General features: G+C 36.3%; 1 protein-coding gene across 1 annotated transcript in view; it reads left to right on the top strand.

Moving 5' to 3' along the window:
* CAMKMT (calmodulin-lysine N-methyltransferase) overlaps positions 1 to 24383 on the top strand; it is a 213159-nt gene that overhangs the window by 7992 nt on the left and 180784 nt on the right. Inside the window, 1 exon segment of the mRNA XM_066316078.1 lies at positions 6429 to 6493. Coding sequence (XP_066172175.1) covers positions 6429 to 6493 — 65 coding nt within the window.

The raw sequence follows: 24383 nt of genomic DNA, 5'->3' as shown, positions 1-24383 counted from the left end.
GATTCTCTCTATGTCTGACAGTCTTCCCTTGGTCTTTCCTCTGTCCACTGGCAAAATATTTGAAGTAATATTAAACAGCGGCAACAATTACACAAGAGTGTAATATCAACAATAACTTCAGTCAGGTAAATCCAGAACAGCTTGCTTGACTAGGAAAGCCTTTTTATATCTTTTTGTCAGGAAAAAAAAAAGGTTTCTGTGGTCCCTCTAAAATCTTGACAAAAATGCTTTGGAATTTTCATCTACATTCGTTTTCCTTATGCATTAGCATCTTCTTGGAAAAGCTCATTGCATACGTTCGATGTTAAAAGGGTTGTCAGCTAATATCTTGACGAGACGAAATGCTTAAGAAAGTTCATAAGGTTGTTAGTGGCTTTTGGCAAAGAGTATAAAGGTCAAGCTATATCAGTTCAAGGGCTGTCAAAACTGATCAAATTGTATATTCAGATATGCTATGACCTAGCTGGAATTACTGCTCTAGAGGGGCTTGGGACCAGTTTGTCAGGCAAATAGAAGCTTTTCTAGGAACTACAAGTCATGTTTATGCTTTTCTGAATTTTGTTGGTTTTGCTGTTTCTCTAACTAAATCCAGGCTGGATTCACATCTCAAAAAGAAGAGTTTATGCCATGTTTTTCTGTCACTAGTTTATATTTTTTACATAATTCTTAATAATGAATCTTCCAAAGCAGAAAATCAGAAGTCCCAGTATAAGCAATAAGCTTCAAAAATTTAAGCTGAATTTGAGTGCCATTTTGACTAGATCCTTGAAGTGAAGCATCATTGACTCATTTTAAAAATCCCCCTAACTCTTCTGTTTAAACAGTGATATCCAGTGTGCTTAATGAAAGATTCACAATGCATGGTGGAAAGTGGTCTCTTGAGGTTTGCTTAGGTACTAAAGTGCTTCACAGTAGCTCTGGGGTGTCAAAGGGAGTGTCTGGTGAGTGTGGGGTTTTGCTAGTAGTGAAAGGTGTGTCAAAATGAAATTTCTTGTGTTAGAATCCAAACCCTCATTTGATTAGTGTAGTCTCATCAGGATTTGTACTGTATTTGCTGTTCCTACACACTGCTTCCTTGTCTTGATGTTGTTAATTGAGCTTTAGCTTTCCTGACCCGAACCCTGGATGCTCAGACAATTTCTGTGTATTTCTCACATGCTACTTGACTTTGCTTCCACACTCTGTAGGTTTCTTTTTGGTGTTGGAATTTGTCCAGGAGCATCTTATTCATCCATGTAGGCCTCCTGGCTTTCTTGTCTGACTTCCTCTTGGTCAGGATGCATTGTCCCAGAGGTGATCCTTGGATATGAGCCAGCTTTCTTGGGCCCCTCTTCTCTCCAGGTCTTTATCCTATGGTATTCTACCTAAGAGATCCCTGAAGAGGCCAGAGTCTGCTCTCTAGAAGACCAGGGTAGCAAGCTTCTTGTGCGCCCTGCTCACTGCCCTAAGGATTTCAAACTCCACCATTTCATGGTCCTGGCTGCCAAGGCTTCCTTGGAGATTCACATTTCCCATCAGCCTCTTCTTGTTGGAAAGAACAAGGTCCAGCATAGCACTATTCTTTGTCAGTTCCTCTTGAAAAAATAAGCATTTCAGGAACCTCCTGGATTTTTATGCCCAACAGATGTGGGGGTGGTTGAAAGTTCCCATGAAGACCAGGGCTTGTGAATGCTCCTCTCCCTGGCTGTAGAGGGTTTCATTTGCTTGGTGTCCCCCTAGCAAACCCCCACTGTAATGTCACCATTCCTTGCCCTGCATTAAATCCATCCTCACCCATCAGCTCTCGGTTGGCTCCTTGTCCATCCCCAGGGGGAGCTCCAAGCACTCCAGTTTGACATAGACAGCACCCCTGTTTCCACATTTCCCCTGTGTTTTGATTCATAGAGCTTTCAGTTGTGTTTGTTGGCTTTTTTCAAGTTCTCCTTAAATGTGGCAGTGTTTCACTTTCCCGTTAAAAAAATTATGCATGTGCTGAATGCATGCTTTCAAAGGGATAGGAAGATATATAGTAAGTAAATAGAACTATTTAAAAATATTTATTTAATACTGCCTTTCTAAATCCTTGTATTATTCATCAGGAATGTGCTTTTAAATTTGAATTTTGTATGAATAATTTTAGTAATGAAGTGATTATAGATCATAAAGATGCAGCATCTCACTGTGGAGATGGTGCCTGCCTTTTAGACAGGAAAATTGTTCTTTTATTTGAATTAAAAAAGGAGCAATCAATATCTTCAAATTTTCTATTTCAGGATATGGATTTGCTTTTAAATTGTAGGCTCATTTTAAGAAAACAGTGCAGAAATAAGTTATTTCTGTGGTAAAATATTTTCTATTGATCAGTCATTTGCTGTTTCAAATACTGAAGTGCAGAACTGAAAAGAACAATGTCAGCAGGTTATAGGAAGGGTTAAATCTTTGTAAAAGGTGTTAAGTGTACTTTGCAAGATGTCATGCCTTTATTCTGAATATGAATGAACCTGTAGATAAAAATACGACAGAAACTATTAGATGATTCTACACCTGTGGTTTAGAAATGAGGGGCATGCAGAGACACCACTTGTCTGTGGCAAGCAGTGTGTTAGAAGATGTTATAGGAGTGAATTCCATTGGCTGTTCCTGTTGGATATTTCTGCCAATAACATTTTGAATTTTTAATGACTTTTTATTTTAGGGATAGAGATTAAAAAAGTGAAGGGGAATGAATTTCAAGGAATATTGCCTACCTCTTAGGGACAGTTTATGTGGATATGACAAACTTGCTTTCTTCCATTTATTGCATGCTAGGAGATAGTGTTTAAATTTAGCAGCATAAAGGGTTGGCCCCAGGAGCTGGAAGCAGAGGAAAGAGATGAAAAGGGATTTGGTAACATACTTCTTTTATTCACTGATAAAGCCATGATTGTTCCATCATACTGCCCGAGATGTGTTTATTTGTAAAAAGGATTGTAGTCAAAGAAGCTTTGTTTTGGTTTCTTCTTATGTTAAGCTGTGATCTAGAAATGGAGTGAAAGAAGAGTTGACCTTTTTGGCTATACTCTGTCCCAGAAAGAGCATCTGATCAGATAGAAAATTTGCAGGTAACTCTGAGGTTCTTAGTGGGCCACAATGACGGTTGATGGTGATATTCACCAAGCCTTTTTCTGAAGTACCCTTAACAGTAATTTTTTACCATGATCCTCATCTTTTTCACAAATACACCTCTAATTTGTAAGTAGGTTAATAGCGTATTGTAATGTGTTGTGTTTGGTTCTTTTCCCTTTTCAGTATTGTGTGAAAATGTATTCTATCTTAGATTTTGTAGGTTTTTAAAGTGAATGTAGGCACATACTTCTGTTATTTTTCATCACTCAGTTAAAGAGTAATATAGAAGAAAAAAGGAACCTACATTTGTTTCATTATGGTTGATGAAAAGCATGTCTTAATAGGGACCTACTAAAGGATTTTTTGAACTATCCATAGATATTTTTATATACATGTAAAAGTCTGCCACTTGTGTTGCTTGAATTGGAGAGGAAGGAACATTAATATATTTAAAGATTGATCTCACTCTCTCTGACTTCATCCAAAGTTGATTTATTTGTAGTCCAGAGTAAGGAATTCTGCTTTGCTTTGTATCAGGAGAAACATGAATTGAATTAGTTTATTGTTCATAGATTTGTCTTCTATTACTCACTGCCTCAGCCATAGAAATTTTTGCCTATTGTACCTTCGAGACTTATTATTATAGAGAACACTGTGAATCAGATTAACCACGCCAGCCTGAAATTCACTTTTTCCATGATGCTTACCTGTGTTTGTTTGAAGTACTTTGTTGATCTCAGAATCCGAGCTTTAAACTTCTCTGAACTGTATGACATCCATGATATGTTCTAAAGCACTGAATACTGATATTCTTCTCTATTTTGAGATACCTATGGGAATTTAAGGGTTGGGGTTTAATCCCAGTCTCCTGTGATTCCTTTCCTTGACTTGGCTAATTCAATGCACATGACACTTAAGACTCTCTGTGTTTGTCAGCTGCACTGTGGAAAGCTGTGATGGTGACAGGCACTCATGGAAACCAGATGTTCTGTATCTTGGCATTTTCTCTGGGTTTGGTGATGAAGGAGCAGCTGATGGGATGAGACAGAGAAACAGCAGCTGTTCCAGAACGGCTGAGGATGTATGTGCAGGGCAGTTGATCCCAAACCACAAGCTCTGTTTCTTAGGTGCAGGACTGAGAAGCACACTATTTATGGCGGAATGTGGGATTAGACAACACCTGAGTTTGTTTACAGGTGCATGTAACTTTTAGTCTGTGAGTAAGGCCTGTGGTGGAAAAGACTTGGGGATAGCTGGTGCACAGTTTGTCTGCAGGCTCCACAAGTACAGATCGCCAAATGGAGAAACAGGACTATTGCTGTTTGGAAGTGTGTTTTCCTGAGCTCTCTGTTTCACAAGTAGATCAGCTGTTGGCATGTTGCTTTCCTCAGTCCTTAAACTTGTCTGCAGTAAGAGATTATACTCAATTCCTCAACTTCTGGGTTCCACAAATTGTAAGCAGTTTTGGCCAATGCTGTCATTTTATCATTTCTCCTTTTTGTGTTTGCCTGCCTTTAGACCCTGAAGTATATAAATTGTATTTTTTTCTAAACCAGGACACTTTACTTCTGGTTTTCTTTCTTTATTCTGTTGAACTACTAAATTTTAGACTCCTAAACTTAGTTCTGTTGAATTACTAAATTTTTATCCTTGCCATTGCTTCTCTTGGAGAGTTACATGATAAATCTCCTTTAGATATGAACTATGTACATAAAGAAATTGAGAGGGCAAAAAAAGAAACCAAAACATGTTAGCCCAAGACTACCCTGCATGCCAACAGAGATTAAAATACTTCTTTACTTTCTCAGCATCTCCCACCCTCCATTCATTTAGAGGTGAGACATTGACAGTTGTGTGAGAGCCCCCAAGGGCCCCAGACATAAGCAGAGTTACAGAGTTTGTAGGGTTCTGAGGAGTCAGTAGGGGAGGGTTTAAAAGGCTGATCTGTGGCTGGCAGAACTACCAACCGTATTGGTTGTCCAATTTGATGGAAAACAAACTTGCAAAAAAGTACATTAAAAATCCACGTGGTCCATCAGCATTCTTGTGGACTTCCTCTGCAGAGAAAGGATGTAATTTTGGTTTGTTTTTATGTAGCTGGGAGAAGAGCATTAATGTCCAGTTGAATCTTTCGTAATAATCTCTCATATATTTCTTTGTCTCTGCTGATGAGCTCAGTTCAGTTTGTTAATTTGATTTCCATTTGATTTTCATTTTTTTAAGAAGTAGTCTAGTTGCTGTTTGATGCTTCTCAAAATTTAACTTGTTAATGTTTATTTAATGCTTATGCTTACCAGGAGCTTTAAATAGTGGGGGTTTCACAATAAATATGCAATTTCATATTTGCAAAAGGATTGATTTTTTTTCCCCATTCTTAAAGCAATCTTTCTTCAGGAAAGAACAGCTGAGAGAATGAGAACTAATTTTGTAGGTATAAATTCTTGGATTTATTGCATTTTTTTAATGTTTCAAATTAGTGTGTTCCCAAACAGCCTTAGAAGCTATATTTGAAACATTATTAAAGCCCTATATTTTCATATTTTGCTGCCTTGCTGAATTCCTTCTAGATTTTCTTTAATGCATTTGTGAAACAGCTGTGTGATCTGATTGTTGTAAAGACTAATTTTTTTCATTTTGGGCTTAGAATAGTTTGAAATAGTTAAAACAAGACTAGATGCTTTTTTGTGTTTGTGCCATTGTACATTTAAAGGCAAATCTTAGGTAAATGTTTATTCAGTTTTGGTGCTTACTCTTTCTGCTACTTTCAGTGTTTTGCTCACTGCAATCTAAAATTTGCACTTGGTGTATGAAATTTAGGTGATTAATTTACTAGCCCCTCTTTTGAATGTTTATTTTACATGAGTTATGCAAATGTAAAACCAAACAAGTGCAGTTCATTGAACACATTAATCAGTTTCATCATTAGCATTTATTTAATTAAGTGTTCTTGATTTTGTGGGAGAAAATAGGAAAGTGCATACAGCTGCTGTTCAAAAATACTCTTTGGGTTTTCCCTTTCAAAGAAATTGCTTTACCAAAGTTCCTCCTTTGCTCTATGAATTTCACAAGTAAATAAAAATTGATGTTCCTTGGAAATGGTTTCCTCCTGGTAGTAGTTTCTGAGAAACACCTTCCTCCTGATTGATGGATTTCAGTGCTGGGATTTTGAGGACTGGTGATTGTCCCCTTGTTTTCCCCCCGGTGGCTACAGTAGTACCTGTTTGCTGCTTCACTGTGAAAGGGAGTGGTGAGAAGTGAATGCATACAGTAAATCTCTTTTTTGAAGATTTTTTTTTTTTGATGGTTTATATGTCAGTAAAGTCACTATTTATGTTTTCTTCCAGATTTCACAATGGCCTCTTAAATGTTAAAGATGTTCTTACAAGTTTCGACAACACGGGGAATGTCTGTAAGTCACTGTTTATTTAAGTACAGTACTATGTTGATAAAAGTCTAACTGTGCCAATATAAAACGTTTCTGTATGAGCTCTCAATAACCATTCCATTTAGCTGGGAAACTCCATTACTGTGGTCAGAGTTACCATAGCATTACAGTTTGATGTAGCACAGTTGTTTGTGTTGGATACACCCTTTAAGTTCTCCCAGTGCAGGTTATTTTTGGCTGTGGTTATGGTGGAAGCATTAGAGGGAGTGGACTGGATAAAACATGAGTTTAGCCCACTGATTTGTGTTGGCCAGGGGTCAGCAGTGGCTCTATGAGGAACAGCAGTGAAGGAACATGGGAAGGAGTCAGGTGTACTTCTAGCTTGGAGAGAGCAAACTTGAATCAGAGAAACACATAAGTCAAGTTGTGAAATTCCTCCCAACAGAATGTTTTGGATCCTAAAGCATGAAATAATTTCAAAAAGCAAAGGGTAAAAAACTGTGCAAGAAAAATTTACTGTGGCTATTAAATATACAGACATCACTTATGGCTTAGGAAGTGCAGGGTGTTAGGAGAGTTAATGGGGCAGTAGGATGATATGTTTGTCCTGATCTTTCACTCTTGTCTAAGCATCAGTTACTGGCTGCATTAACCTGAGGCAAGATGAGCTCTAAGTGGGCCATCAATGTCTGACCCAGTATGGCTCTGCTTCAGTATACTTATTAATAAAATTATCTGGGCTATTAATGGACTTGAATTATCAAATTGTGGTAGATGGTGGAAACAAAGCTGAGCAGACATATTGAAACATTTCTGATGTGAGGAGTAATTACTATTATATAATTAGCATTTAGAGATACACATATAATTGTTGTTGGTTATTCTGCCTTATCTTTCAGGCTGGTTTGTTTGTTTTCAAACAAGCAAACTGATAGAATAAAGTTTGTAAAGTTTGCCAGATGTTCAAGACATATATACATATTTCTCCATCTTATTAAGCTAATGGTATATAAATTGTTTTGATATATGTTTTATCTCAAAATTCCAGTGTTAGTATTCCAAAGCTACATTTCAATCAACATTATTTCATTGAGAATTGCTTTGAGGGTTCATGCTGTGGTATTATATATAGCGTTTGCCAAGTCATTTCCAGATTCACTGCTTCCCCATTTTTAAGTGTCTTTGTCTGTAAGTGTCTGTCTGTATTGATCTAAATATTACTGGTTTATGCCTGTTTTACTATGCATTCTAGATTACACTCTATTAGTGTAACTGTAAAATTATTATATTCTAGCAGCATGAAGTATTGGCTTGGAGTGTAACAATCACACTTTTTTGCTACCACCTGTATGGAATAAATGTTCTCAGTATCCAAGCCAGAGTAACTATGCGTCTGTCACACCCTCATAGTAAAGTTCCCCCAGCCATGTATTTACTGAGCTGCTCTGTTTGGGTCATACCTGATGGAATTTCTGTGCACTCCCATTTTCCCTTAATTCAAATTGGTTCTTTGATCTTTTCCTGTGTATTTATTGACTCCCTTTGTTTTAACCCACTGTGGAAATGATGAGGGTGTTATGTTGCCTCCTTTTACCTCCAGAGGTAACTACTGTCGTCTTTTTAAAATTAGGTTGACTGTTTTTTATAACTTCTGTAGTATTCTACAAGAACTTTTTGTTATCAAATCATAGTGTACTCTAAAAAACTCTCAGATATTTCTGCAATGGTCTTTGACAGTATCAGGTTATTTCTTCTAGTATCTAATACTAATGGAGCAAGCCAGAACTGAATGTGCTATCACAGCCGTGTGCTCTGTGAGGAGGATGCACTGAATAATTACAGATTTCAGTGTTCTTTTGGGACACACTGCATAGCCAGCATTTATTTACTGGCCACTAAACTTCACTTAAATGATTTGGACTGAGTTACCAGAGAACAGGGAAATATCTTAATGTTCCATGTTTTGGTGTTCCATGTGTTTGTGTTGGTTGCCATACTCAATATTTATCAGCAAGATTAATGTTTTTTTCCTAGAAGTTACTAGATGATGAAGTAATTTTGTATTAAACAGAAGAGCTTGTTTCTAAACATAATCATTTATTTCAAATAACATGGGTTTTGTGGTTTGGGGGGCATTCTTTGGTTTCTTCTAGTGAGTATCTTCTGTTAAAACAAGCTCCTTCAGGGAGTGTTTCTATGGTCTTTCTGTTTCCCATGTTGGTCTCTGTGCTTATGGTCTTTGACAGCCACATCACCATATACCATCAAAAGAAAAGTGGTAGAGCAGACTCCAGTTAATACCACTGTCTCTTTACTCCCAGTAGGTATCAACTCAGTACAAAATGTGCCACTAGCTGGCAGCATTATATAAAATATCAGTAAGCAGCTTTTGAGGAGTACTTGTGACTGCTTCCAAAAGTGCTGCCTTACACCAGAAAGACTTCTGGATAAAAGGGGAGCCAACTGCATTAGCTGTCAATGGTGTATTGCACGGTCCCAATTGTTAACTCTGGAAATTACCTCTGCACAATGGCTTGTTCAAACTTTGTATTTGTATACCTACCTTTGTATTCTATCTTTTTCTGAAAGATTTCTGAACACGCATTTGCACTGTAGGATTGCCACTGTGAATGAAAATTCACATTACAAGTTGCAACGGGTTTTCACTTTGTTAGAAAAGCGTGGAAGTTTTTTTCTCTCTGCTCATCCTTTGTGGGAGAGTGGTTTCCACATGAAAACTCTAAATGAATTCTCCACACAGACAGGATGCAGTGCTAAATCCACTTCATTCAGCTTTAATTCTATGCATAAACAGGAGGCAGGGGAAAGAGGACTGGAATGAAGGAAAGGATCAGTCTGTTCATTTTAGACAACAATATGCCATCTGTTAGAAAGAGAGTACAACCTGACACCATCTCTAGTCCTGAGATAGTCCTTTAAAAGAACTGATGGATCCCAGGGAGAAGGTTCAGTGGTAGCATTGTGAGATAGCATCAGCTGGCCCCCGAAACTGCACACTATGCTCGTCCTGGGAGAAGAAATTGTCCAAAAATTAAGGAAAATTCTGCAAGGATGAGCTTTTGAGGGTGTCTCCTTCCCTTGCCTTTCCAAGTGGGAGAAAGCTGTTATAACTGAAGTGCTTATATGACTCTGTCCTGGAAGTAATCATTGCAGATTATGTAAACGTTTAAATTAGGTGAAATAATTTGGGCCAAAAATTTGCCCCCAGTCTAAGCAAGCTACAAGCTGTGTAAAGGAGAATTTTAATAAGTGAAATACGGTATATTTTCAAATATTCATGTACTGTGATAAACACTGGTGTTATCACAGAAGCAAGATATTCCAGAATGCTCAAGTAGTATAAAGTTGAAAATATACTATATGCAATAGCATATATGCAATACATTTCTTGTAAATTGCACATAGCATTAGTTAATAATTTCATTTTCAAGAAACAACATGTTCGACACATACTTATTTTATTTTCTGCTTGGCTGAGTGTACAATTATATGTTTTAGAACTAAAAGAGCAGCAGAGGGTGCTACAGTTACAGAGCTGCCCAGGCATGCACTCCAAAAATGTTGCTCCTATAGGGAAGTAGATCCTGTAAACACTTAAGCTTTAGATTTAGGATTGATGTAAACAGGATAGTTTTTAATTCTGTTGCCTCTGTTTATAGAAGAAAACAGGTAGGTAATCTATGTGAAATCCAGGAAAAGTAGAATTACGTAGAATTCTACTTCTTTCTTGATTTTTTAAAAAAAAATTTCTAAAAGTAGAATTCACTTCTTTCTTGATTTTTTATTTTAATAGTTTAATTGGTGGAAAATGTTGCATAATTTCATGAAAACGTAGTGTCTGGATATAGCTATTTTTACAAAACCCTCAACGTCTTTAGAACTCTTTTTGTTTATGCTAATTTTACATTTAGAACTTCTAGTCTCTGCAGCAAGAGTTTCTGGAAAAAATTGTTGTTTGTGGATGGACTTTTCATATGTTTCCAAAATAAATAAGCTAGCTCAAGTGAAGGATGTTTTTGCCCTTCATATAATATTTTTCATGAAAATAGCATAAGAGAAGGATTTTTTCTTAAATTTCAAGTTTGTGTCAAGGTTTTTGGAAACACAAATCAATAAGGAAGCAAATTATTGTTCTCCCTTTAGTTTTCACTTTTTTTTCAGTTTATATTGATTTTAAAATGATCCTTAAAACTGGTAATTATGCAACTTTGTTTAAAATTTACTTAAGAAAAAATATTTTAAAATCTACTTTAAAACAAAGAATCTTTTCTCCGTTCTCTTAAATAACTAAAGCAAGAAGAATATCTTCTTTCTGGTAATATATGAGCATGGGTTTAGAGAGCTACTTGTTTCAGGGCTCTCACTCTGTGCCTCAGATATCTGAGCTTCTCAATGGAGCGGTTATGGTAGCCATAAATAGATGCCATAAAGGTACCTGGGGACAATCACCAGATGACATCCTTTGTGGAAGCAGAGGTGCTTCTGTATTTCATGGGACGTTACCTGGTGTCAACCAGGGAGCAGAGTGCAGTTTTCAGGTACTGCTTTGGGAGTTTCCCATGTTGTTTTGACTGAACATCTGGTTATCAGTGGTGAAAAGCCTGCCAGCTGGAATATGCTTCCTGCCTCTCTGTGCCTCAGTCAGTATTCTCACCTGAAGAAACTGCCACCCATTGTCCTCTGAGCCTTCTCTCATTCCTCTGGTGTGGCAGTTTGAAATTATTTACCATGTCAGAAACTCAGAGCCCCTTGGAAGCCTTCAACAAAAATAAATTGTCTGGAAGAGTGTTTGAACAGCAACGATATGTGTCGTTTTGAATGAAATATTGTATTTATGATACCTACAATTTACTATTCACTATGCAGCTTCCTTTTAAATAAAACATTTCATGATCAGGGTTAAGAAAAACCAGCTGTTTCCTCCCTCCCTCCTTCATCCAATTCACTTCAATGATTCAGTTTACAGCATCATCCCAAGCAGTCACGTTGACATAACCGCCATAAGGCGTATGGAATGGAGCAGAAAATAAGTATATGGAGAGAAGCAGGCACCTTTTAAATTACTCTCGCTACCAGAATTGTTTTTATGAGATTCTTCCGTGATGGAACATCAGTGATTTTGTCTGTTTTAAGTACTGTCCTGAAATATTCAGCTTTTCCCCACTTACTAAAATCTTCTGTTTATCAAGAACTTGTGTGTGAAAAGAGAAGTCATAACTGTGGTCAGGGACCCCTTTCCTCTAAAATACTTTTTTCCTATTATGTATTCCAAACATTATCTGTCTTTGTGCCTCTACTTTCAAGCATGGCACCAGCTTAGAGAAGTGGGAAGTGAAGGAGCCCAGTTGAGCCCTTCTGTGTAGCTTCTTTCTTCCTGGGTCAGATTGAGGTTTTTGTAGGAACTAGTTCTCCTGTTCAGGTTATTCCAATGAGAACCTTTTGGTAAAAATATGTGAATCTCTCAGAGCAACTGCAGTTACTTTTCTGTGTTGCTGAGCAGTGTTTTGTACCTTGGCACTCTGATTAGCTATGCTTTGCTATCATCTGTTATCTTAATCTTTAAAAAGTAGTTGGCATTAGTAGGTTTCTAAGTGTATTGCTCATGCTAATCTCCTACAATGTGAAATATTTTTGAAAGTATTCCATGTATTCTGAATGGATTACCATGAGAAATTGGACCTTTTGATTTACATTAATTACAATTTTGAAGATACAGTATAACTCCTGGTAGAAGGAGAAGAGTATGAATAATTTTAATTGATTTCATGGGGTTTACTCTTGCTTTAGATAACTGATCTTAGTCACCTCTTAATTGAGATAGGGCAGGATAACAATGGTAAGCATCCCTTTAAGATGATGTGTCTTATTAATTCAGCTTAGTCATGTATTACACTTCAGAGTTTTTCTCTAATGAAATTTTTTTTCATTTGAAAAAATATTTCCCAAATATTTCAAATTTGGGCATAATTAAAATAAATAGTTTCAAATGAGTTTAATGTGCACTGGGTTGTTGCCATTTCTGTGTAAATTGCATTTTTTTTGTAGTTGTTGTTTTTGTTTTCACAGTTCCTTTCACTTGCCCTGTTCTAGCCATGCTTTCAGTGCTGCTTTTCCCATCCTGAGTATCTCCCTTCTGTCTGACACCGCCACATGTTGCTGGTGGTTTCTGATATGCAGATCAGATGGGGCATTTCTCTGTACTGTGTTATTGTCCCATCAGTGGCTGGAGTGTTCAGGTAGCAAGGGCAGTCACTGTTATTTGTTTTCACTGTACAAATGCAGCTGAAATGTTATGCATAATTTGAACCTTGTTTTGGTTTTGTTTCGAGTTTGGTTTAGAGGACTTTTCAGAAGTTGTATTGTATTTAATTTTAAAAAATGATATTCAAATGGGTCAACTGATGTCTTCTTTTGAAAATGTCACAGTGAAAGGTTTCAATTTAATTCAGCCCCAAATCCTAAAATTGTATTCAAAACCCCTACTTTGAGTAAAATATTTTTGCAAATGAGAATTTGAAACCTTTGGTGAATATATCCATTTGAAATGTTTTGTCTGATGATAGTTCTGACTGAAAAATATGATGAAAATTGATCTACATAGCAGTGACCAGATGAAAATTCAATGTATATCTAGTATTAATGTACTTACCTTGATAAATTAAATACTGTTTTTGAAAGTATGTACATTTAAATAAAATTATATCAGGTTTCAGCTATTCTTTAAAAAATATTTTCAATAATATGGAAAGAGGTGGATAAGACATTATTTCAGAAATAAAAGGACTAAGTTTTGGTAAACATAGTGGATTAAAAGAGCCTCCTATACAAATGGTTTGGTTAATAGAAAATGTGTGAGGAATACCTGCAAGCTTATTGGAATTACTTGAGTCCAGCTGTGTTTTTAATTAAGGCTGCAGCCCACCTGCAAAAGGTTTTAGTGACTATCCCATAAACAATGATTTAAAACATGCCTGGTTCTAGCAATGGTGATTTCACATCTACTCTCCTTACTGGTAGAAAATATCTCCTCATCTCTAATGGTAGCCTTTTTCTGCTAAAGCTAAGCTTACTACTGGTTTGGTCCTTGGCAAAACTTAAAGCTGTTTTCTTTTGCAATAGCTTTTTAGGTATATTTAATCTTCACATGGCCTTGCCTATATCTTCTTTTACTTACATCCAGCAAGCCAAATTCTATCATGTTTTCTTAAGCTACAGTTTTTGCTAAGCTCTGACTTTTCTTTAGACTCCATGCATTTGGTTTGTATCTTTCTTAAGAGTGTTTGTCAAATCAGGGCATAGTATTCCTGTTGAGACTTCTATAATGTGAAGTAAACCCAGAAGATTTTGTGTTTTACAGTCTGTAATTCCAATATTGAATTTTCCTCTTACAGCAGCATGACTTTGACTCATGTTGAGCTGTTGACTTGCCGTAAAATGCTGGTCCTCTTCAGTAGGAATTAGTTATTCCTAACTGTGTATTTATGTAGCAGATTATTCTTACCCAATTTTACTACCTGGTGTTTGTCCCTATAGAACTTCTTTATGTTTCCAGACTTCTTCCCATTCATTGCTTTTATCCTTTGAAGCCTGTCTTTCAACTTCCTGGACTTCTGAAACTGATAAAATGTAATAGGCATGTTCCTTTAGATGATCAGTGAAAACACTGAACAGAGCACGGTCTGGTGTAGGCATTTATGGAAACTTCACCTGTTAAATTCACCTGCCTTTACAGCAAACCATTGAGAATTATTCCCTTTATTCTTCATAGTCAGTTTCTTTCACCCATCTTAACCAAATTTTATTTGGCTTGTTTCTTATGAAATTGTCAAAAGACTTTCTTAAGTTTTGATACAAGACATCTACTGTTTCTGCCCTATAAACAAGCCTCTTATCTTGTTCTTCTGGTGAATAGTTTTTAAATTAAAATCTGTAATTTATTTTTATTGTTAAACTTTATCATGGAATATCCAACAAAAGAATGAAAAACATAAATCTGTTTCAAGTTTTTAATTACATGAAGATGAGGGAGAGGTTGAATTCAATGAAATGTTATACTTAATTATAGAATGCATAATTGTCTTATGCACTGAAAGTCACCTGATGATTCTCTGCCTTACAATTTCATTCATTTTCTGAAAGCTGTTAATTATTTATACTACAGATGTATCCTATCTAAGCTTCTATGCATAGTTCTGTCTTGTAGTTCTTTGGTGTCCTGCAGGAGAACTGCAGCTACTCTGAGCTATATACTGGTTTTGTGACATGTTTGGTAATCTAGCAAAAATTAGTATAGGACTGTAAAAGTCATCTACCCTAATACCCTTCATTTCCCATCTCCCTACTTTTAATAAGTGTGACAGAAAGGGAAATAATGCAAGGCTTGGGTTTTTTTTAAAATTATTATTTTGTTTGGGGCCTTTTTGGTAATTTGAGAATATTCAAATGTGTTTGAGCCTCTTGCACCAGAGAAATAGAATTCTGTAATAATATGCAGGACTAACATGAAAGAAATTTGAGCCTGTTATACCTTTTAACACCAGCTCCCTGTCTATTGTATTTTTTGTCAAACTCTGACCTGTGCTTTTTGAGTAAAGTTTACTTTCTTCTCAGCTGTGCTAGTACTGATTGAAGATGTGTTTCACTATCTGAGCGGGGTTTTTTTACCAATTAATTTTTAGGTTCCCCTTTATACTTAAGCCAATTCCCATATTTTAAGGTAGTATTTGATGTCATGTTTAAATGTATGGTTTATAGCGGCTCAGAAGACAGTAGTCCCCAAAGCACTCTTCTTGTTTTTAACAAATCTATACAATATCACATTTGTGAAACAAATATTAGATCCATTTTAGAGGTAGGAAGTCTCTATTTTTGTAACAGAGCTGCTCATGGTTAGAAGTGGGAGGCAGAACCAAGCCATCCTACAGTGACGGTATGCAGAGAACCACCTGCCTTCCAACCTTTCCCACATACAGGTTTATTGCAAGATCTTTGTTAAATTTGCAGTGTGATCTTCTTAGGAGTGCCTTCTCATTTTAAATGCCACCCATTTGGGGTGTGAAAATTGAAGGACTTAGAGCTGTGTTAAAGAAGAATCTTGGATATTGCTGAACTGAACTTTAGGTGTTCTGACAATAAAATTTAGTGCTCCTTCAGGTAAGAACGCCTTTCTACACATGTAGTGATAAGGCCTGGAATTCACCACAGCTGACATTCTGAGACTTGTTGTCATTAACACTCTCTATGTCTGTAGTTTCAGTTCCTGACTTGATGAATTCACAATCTTAAATCCTTTCCTTTATTTAAATGCTTCATTTGTATCTGTGGAAAAGAATAGAAGGTGTAACTTTTTAAACTTTTTTTTTTTTTTTTTTTTTTTTTTTTTTTTTTTTTTTGTGGGGGGAGGTGTTTGTCTAACCTTCTATGAGGTAGCTGCAGATATTATATAGAATTTATGTAGTTTCAGATGTGAGTCTAACAGTTATAACACAAGGTAGTTTTATGAAAGTAGGGCCAGTTAGCAGAACTGAGTTAGCCAAGAGAATGGGCTCAGAGTTTTTACGAGCTCACTTCCTGGAGCTCCTTTTGGACAGTAGGACAGGAAATAATACCATTTAATGTATTGGGTAATCCCTCATGACAATGTGTCAGAAAAAACCCCACTGCAATCTGCATGTAAGTATGAATTTAGAATGTGAAGATAGTAGCCTACCTCACCATAAGCTCATTCCATAAAATTTACCTATTCACACAGCTAAAACACTGTGCAGTCTTAAGCCATTTTACAAATCAGCCCCTTAGTATAAGGTTAATTATAAATTATAATTATAAATTCTGTCAGGATAAACATGCTGGAATGTCTTCATAATAAAACATAAAAGGACAAAGCAGCTTGTATACAGGGTCCTTACTTTTGCTGTATTTTAGTTCTCTTTTTTAAATGGTGGCAATTTGAAGCAATTTGTAGGTTTACTTACTATTTAATTGGACATTCCCAAAGTAGAAAATATTAATTCCTTTTGTTTGTGTGGTTAAAGACTCTGCTAAAAATGAGCTTAGCCAGATAAACAGAGGGCTTTATATTACCAGTAAGAATTAATTTGATAATTTTGTCCACAACCATAATCTGCTTTTAAAATCATGCACTGTATTTTCTGTGGAAAACTAACCAAGATAAATTCCCTATGAGAAAGGACTGTGCAGCTGCACATGTCCTGTGAGAGAAGCTTACTTACTGACAGGTGAATCTGAGTCCATTTTATGATTATTTCCTACATTAAAGTAACAGAGGAAGATTCTTCATCTTAGATTGTCTCAGAAAATATATTTATGTAGGTGGATTTTGGCTGGTTTAGACTGGACTAGTGTAGTTATTTATTAAGCAGCAGGGAACTGTCAGTGTTTATGCACTGTAATGTTTCTCCCTTTGCCAGCTGAGATTAGCAGGCATTGCTTTCAAACGTGCATCTGTGAGAAATTGCTGAAATCAAAAGTCAACTATTTATATAAAATAACACCTGCCAGGGCAGAGGATTAATTATATTGATTAATAACAAGGACTGTGTTTGTTGCATCTGGTTTTAGGTTAATAATAATATTTGAAAAAGGTTGAAAATTCACAAGTCTAAGGTACAAACTGATGCTTGTGATAATTTTTTTTTTCTTTTTGATAGGACATTTGTCACTTTCTTGAGCTGTGTTTAAATTAAATTTCATAAAACACAAATTTTATTTTTTTTCCTAAAGAAACGGTGACATATACTTATCAAGTTACAGAATTTATGAATGTTTAAAAACAAATGCATGCAACAGTTTAAGTATTCTTTGCTGTATGTAGGCACACTCCTGAGGAATTTTGTAGCTTTTCTCATGAAGAAGCACACTTTTTACTTATCTTGAGCAGTAAAATGTGAACAGCTTTGTAAGCCTTGACTTAAAAGTAATTACATGTAAATGGTAGCAGTAGCAAAAGGCAAGAGTTTACAATGGTTTTAAGCTGCCTTTTTAAGCTACTCAGAAATGCAGCAGGACCCAGATACACAGGAATAAAATGGTCATACAGATTTGGCATTTAAGAATGGAGATCTCTATATTTTCTTAAAATAGTAAAATATATTGTCTGTGAATATATATAATTCAATTAGTATAAAAAGAGATAGGTACCCTTAGACAGTAGAATCATATGAATCAAAGCAGAGATGGACAACTTTTAGAAGCCATCCAAATATTGCCTTCTAATTGTTTGCTCAGATAAAATTCTTGTTGAAATATTTTCCTTGTTTTCAAAGCACCTGGTGAAAATGAAGTATTTATCCTTCCAATTTCCATTTAATTTTCCTGTTCCAGTGTTAGAAACATGCTGTCATACCTAGCATTGAAAAAAAAAGTAAATTATAATAGAGGTATTGAATGTATTTTCAAGATCAGTTACTTAGTGGATACTCCATTCACTGCAGTCTTTGTTGTAACTCATAAATGCTTTACAATGTAAATGTTTGCATAGTGCAGGAGCCAGTTGTGCATTTCCCATGTTAATCTCCAGAAGTTATAATACCTCACATGTTCCACTGGCAGGCAAAAGTAATTATGATAGCAATCAACATATATAATAATAGATTTTCAGATACTTAGTTTTGTTGACAGTAGGTATACCACAACAATATAGATCATTTCAGACAAACAAAAATTGGTAGAGGTAATCTAAGTGCTTTAAGTTGTTGGGATTGTCATTATTTCAAATATGTATTCCCTCATAATTACTGTAGTGTTGCCTTTTGAAGATTCTCTTCATATGCTCTTCAGAAAATGATATGGTAAATATTTTGTATTGAAGTACACAGGTACACATTTTATGGTTTGTTGGGGTAAGCGACAGCCTAACAGAAAGGAGAGATATGATGCCAATTAATTCTGCAAGGCTTATCTAGGATCAAATTGAACTGCTGATGAGTGAGAATAATTAAGGAAAATACTGTGTTTTCATATGTTAATTGTTTCTTAGCACTTCTTTTTTTTCTTTTCTTAGAATAAACAGATTTTTGTTATGTTTGGCATTTAAAGAGCTTTGTTGTAATAGTTGGATGTGAACTGTAAAAAAGTAGGCAGAAAGCTGGAAATGATGAGTCCAATTATCCTAGAATGGTTTGAATTGGAAGGGATCTTAAAGATCATCCAGTTTCAACCCCCTTGCCATGGGCAGGAGCATGCACCAGAGCAGGTTTTTCAGAGCCCCATCCAGCCTGGCCTTAAAAGACTTCCAGGCATCCACAACTTCCCTGGGCAACCTGTGCCAGTGTCTCACCCCCTCATAATAAAGAATTTTTTCCTAGTCTCTAATCTAAACCTGCCCTCTGTCAGTAAACCATTACTCCTTCTCTTATCACTACATGCCTTTGTCAAAAATCCCTCTCCAGCTCTCTTGTAGCTCCATTTGAATACTGGAAGGCTTCTATAAGGTCTCCCTGGAACCTTCTCCTGGCTGAACCACCCCAACTCTCAGCCTCTCTTCATGGGAGAGGTGTTCCATCCCTCTGGTCATCTTGGTGGCCTCCTCTGGGCTCTCTCCAACAGGTCCGTGTCTCTCCTGTGCTGAGCCCCCAGAGCTGGATGCAGTGCTCCAGGAGGGGTCTCAGCAGAGCAGAGGGGCAGAATCCCCTCCCTGGCCCTGCTGCCCACGCTGCTTTGGATGCAGCCCAGGACACGTTTGGCTCTCTGGGCTGTGAGGGCACATGGCTGGGCCCTGTCCAGCCTCTCCTCCACCAGCACCACCAAGTCCTTCTCAGATGGGCTGCTCTCAGTCAGTCTTTTACTCTGCTTGTATTTGTGCCTGGGTATGCCCTACCCCAAGTGCAGCACCTTGCCTTGGCCTGGCCTTGTTTCCATGGTTATTCCTGTTAGATACTTCTACAAATCAAAACATTTAAATATAGGGATTTGATTTGTAACTGCAAAATGTTTCTTATACCACAATTACAGACATGTGTGCTGCTCAGAAGAGATTGGTCTATGATTTTTAAGTAAATTGGTCTAATTGGCATGGGCTTCCTAATATGTGTATGTACATAGGTATATGGAGCTATTACACATAATTCTATATGTTCACTTTGTATATATGGAGAAGAAAAATCTGTTTTTTTAAGAGGCTGTTTTTTAGTAAGATATTGTCAGAGATTTATTTTACCTGACAGTTTACTTTGACCCTGCCTGAAATAGGATCTTATTGGTGGCATAATTAGTGTAAGATGATGAAAGTAGAACTGCAATGTGCCATCTTTCCCCAAATGTTTGAAAGCATTGTCAGCTTTTGAATTACTGTCATATTTTTTCAATTGTTTTTAGTACAAGTCAAATTTGACTTGCCTTAGTAATATAAAGAATCACATTGTCTTCAGCCAGGCTTGTCAAATGAATCAGAAACATTGTCTTCCCTTTAAAATCGATTAAAAAAAATCCCCCCAAATTATTTTAATTTGAATGAGGTGAGACTCTAGTAACTATTGAAATGTTTTCTGTGGTGAATAATAAGGAGCGTGATAATTGAAACTTGGCATAGAAATGAGTAGCAAATTTTACTCTTCCTCGTCATTTTGAAATGGCAATTTGAATGTTGCATAAAGTTGTTAACGAAACACACTTAGTACTTGATATTCCAAAAGTACAATTCAAAAAAAGAATATTTAAGTAATACAGTTAAGGTCTTATGTCTATGTTTAACTGCTTTAATGTAGTATAATTCATATTTAAAGTACATATTTTGCCTATTTCATACGTTGTATGTTTATATACATATATACATACACATATATATATTTGTAGAATGTGTAAATTTCATCTGTATATGAAACAATTTGAAGGATGGTAGCAGGTACTGCCACAGTTGTTTGCCTTTAATCTTTGGGTTTTTTCCTATCAAAAAGCTTCATCACTTAGGTATAGGGAAAAGATCTGTGCTGCTTTCTGATGCTAAGAGAAGATGATCAGAGGAGGGAGTGGAAATATCACTGAGACTGATAAGAAGGTGTCAGAAGATGAGGAGAATGTAGAGAAGAAGAATGAGTGGAAGAGTAGTGGCTAGGCAGGAAGGAGAATTAGAAAAAGACATATTTGATTAGTTTTCTTTCAAGAAACAAACCAGATTGGGCAGAGAGGAGCCTGTATAAAATCACACTGAATAAGATTAATGTGTCCTGAGGCTAACTGGGCTGAGACTAGAAGTAAGAGGTGCAAAGGAGGCTGTGCTAGCTCAGCTTCAAGGGGGCTGGTGAGAAATCATGTGTGCCCCAGAAAATATTTCCCACAGGGCCAGCAAAAGAAAATGTTTCCTACGGGGGCCTCTGTATTTCCGGGATCTCTCTGATCCCTTCCTATGCCTGCTCAGGTGAAATATGTATTTCATTCTTTTTAACTACTGCTCTTTGTAGACTGCTGCAGTGTTTTAATTTACTTAATTTGCCTAATCATAAAGAAGTTAAAGTAATCTGAAAGTCACAATCCTGGTAACAACTTGTGGAGGAGCTGATACTCCACGTGATAGGATTTTTGATGTTTAAAAATACTCACGGAGGTATGTTTTAATTTTGGCTTTACAAAATGCACCATTATTTTAGAGTTGCCTGTGCAAATGGAAATTTCATGGTTTGTGCAGCTGCTTGGATTGCAGATTTCCTTCTCCACCTGCCAAAAGGTTCTCAGTGATGACTGGCTTGTATGTTGTTTATCTGAAAGGTTAAGGTCTGATCTGCTGAAGCAAATCATGGCTGATATGATGATTTCAACCACAAAAGCGAAAATGTTAAATTAAAAAGTTTAAAAATGTTCTAGGTGCTTTAGACTCTTTAAGAGTTAGTGGATGCTTTTCCTATTTCTATACCTTTAGGGTTTTATCTAAAGAAGGCCTCTTTCTGAATTCTGTGTATCCTGAGGTCACCACCACATGCTGTAAGAAACATAATCAGCAAGGACCTCGAGGTGGAGGAATTGTTCTCTTAGGGGTGACTTAAGGTGGCTCTTTTTCAAATAAAGATACTGAAAAGCAGACAATGAATTGCCTGCATATGGCTTTCTAGCCAAAAGCTAGAGAAGGCTGCTCTATTAAAAGGTATTTCAGAAAGTAAGAGAAGGGTCTGAAGTGTGAGTATTGGTTATTTTATCACTAAATGAAGACTTGCCTTTAGTTCTATGAACTAGAAGAAAGTGGTAGTCCTTGGTAAAGTGCAGTATATGGGAGTATTTCGTCACGTTTCTTCCTGACATGTGATGAAATGGCAAATAGGCAACACAGCTGTGCTAAGAGTGTAGCAGCATTTCCTAACTAATTTTGTAATTTCCAAAATCTGGCAACTCGATGTTACTTTAATGGAAACACACATTGTAATTCTCAATATAAATTTGTACTATAATAATTTTATGCTCAGACTTCAGATCACAAACCCATGTGGAGAAGTAGCACTTACTGAGATAACTGGCATGCTTTTGCAGAACAATCCTGTTTCTGAAAGTACTCCATATCTGCATTTGTATGTCTAACCTTTACACTCTGAATCATCCTATGATTCATAATTCTGTTATGGTTTTATAGATAGACAGTAGTGTATGGTGATAAAATTGCATACAGTAATCTAGCAGTTGAAGGTAAATTTTAGTAGCCCCATGTGAGTCCAAAGAATATGTAGAAATCAAGATTGTGGCATTTGTTGTCAGTTTAAGAAACTTTGAGTTTGTTGTTTTGAATAGTCTTGTAGACGCAGATTCCTACTTATCAAACTTAGACTTTATTGTTACACAAAGCCATAATTTAGTAAGTTGCTGACCAATAAATGTTTTGGGTTTGTGGGATAAAAGCAGTTTTATAGAGAATGCAAAAGCCACCCACAAGCAAAGAAGAGCAAGGAATTTCACTGCTTCTCATGGGCAGGCAGGTGTTCAGCCATTTTCAAGGCCCCATCACAGTTAATGGTGAATTGGGGCATCACTCCCAATGTCCCCATTCTTTCTCCTCCTTCCTCCTACTTTATACACTGAGCATCATGTCATATGGTCTGGACTATCCCTTTGGTCAAATGTAGAATATCTCTTTCGTCCCTTTTGACCCAAATTTCCCTATTTGGTTCACTTGTCCTGGCTGTGTCTCCTCCCAACTTCCCGTACACCTCCCTGTCCCCTCGCCAGGATGGCAGTACAAAAAGCAGAAAAGGCCTTGGCTCTGTGTAAGCCCTGCTCACCATTAACAAAAACATCTCAATATGACCAATCCTGCCTTCAGCAGAAATCCAAAATATAGCCCCAGACCAGCCACTGCAAAGGAATTTAACTCTACCTTAGCCAAAATCAGCACAGTTATGAATAGGTATGTAGTGAATACTCAGAACTGGTAAACAATAGCAAAAAATTTTAAACAGGTGTTGAATGAGAACTTTAGAAATCCTTTCTATCCTTGTAACTACTTTTACAGTTACATTGTTCAGTTTTCTGAGACAAAGCCATTGACCCCATTGTGAAACTAATTTTGAAAGTACTGATTTTTTTTCTGTACAATAATTATATATTGAATGTATAATCAACTTAATTACATAAACAGACCTTCTACAGGAGCAGAGATCATAAGCCTTTCTGTATCTCTGTTTATCTATATATGAGACCATAGACAAAATTTACACCAATCTAAAATTTAGCAAATGCAGTTTGAATGACTTTTAGAAAGTACCAGTCTATTTTACAATGTATACACCAGGGTCTTAAACTCACCGCTGGGCCAAGCTAAAAAGGTAATGTCTGATTGTGATATTACTGCAAAACAAATGGTAGCATGCTACTCTGCTTGAAAACATAATGGCTTTATACTATAACCTTTAACCCTGAAATGATGCTTGAGTGGACCTTAACTCCAAAGTGAACATGCCTGAGTAAATAAAACTGTGGTTTCACATAACAGAGAGATACATTTTTTAGATCCTTTGCCGATTATATTGTGTGAAGGTCAATCTTCTGCCCCATTTCTGAAAGTCGGGTCAGAATAGAGATTTTAGGGTCACTTCTTCAAGTATCTAAGCCATTACAATGCACTAATAGGCCCTGATAGCTCATTTTATAAGTTCTTAGCATTGAGCTGGACATTGTTTGGGCTCATTTCAAATCCTGCATGTATCCTGCAGGGTTAATTAACATCTTTTTAAACTGATGGTTTTTTGGTTATTTTGAATGAAAGTGCTTTGGTTTAATTTGTCACTATTTACTATCTTTTACCATGTGTAAAGCTATAAAAAAGTAATACTCATGTAGGATCTGTATATTGCTTTGAAATTTTAACTATTTAATGTTTTGTTTCCTAATTCAAACACATCAAGAGTACAGTGTCAAACATGCACTGATCAACAGTTAAATACCAATACATAGTAGTTTGGAGCGAAAAATTTTACTTACACACTCCAACTGTATTTTGCGTAGTGAAATTTCAGGTCCTTGTCTCCTACTTTCTGTAAAATGCCTTTCTGTGTTACTTATGTAATTGCTATGAATCTTCTTGAAAGAATGCTGAGATTAATTAATTAACAATTTGATTAGAATGATGAAGCAAATATATAATTAGGAAGCACATTTTAGTAAACAGTAGTATATCAAAAAGGAGATAATTAATTCAAATTGAAATAACTGTTTTTTGAGAACAGTTGAGGACAATAGATTTGAAAATAGTACAGAATGCATGAGATTGAGACAGAAAACCCACAAAAGATCACTACAACTGAGAAGCATGTTGACCTCTAATACTGGATATTTTTGAGAAAAAAATATTTTTAAGAAATGGAAGTAAACTAAAACAAGTAATGTATTTTCAAAGAAGAGGAATAGTATTAGCATTTGAAATTGTAAAACTAGTCTTTCCTTCAAGAGCACATTTAAA

This window comes from Sylvia atricapilla, chromosome 3, assembly GCF_009819655.1.
Source record: "Sylvia atricapilla isolate bSylAtr1 chromosome 3, bSylAtr1.pri, whole genome shotgun sequence".
Classification (NCBI taxonomy): Eukaryota; Metazoa; Chordata; class Aves; order Passeriformes; family Sylviidae; genus Sylvia; species Sylvia atricapilla.
Note: the sequence above shows the minus strand (reverse complement) of the source record. Positions and strands in the feature narration are given on the sequence as shown.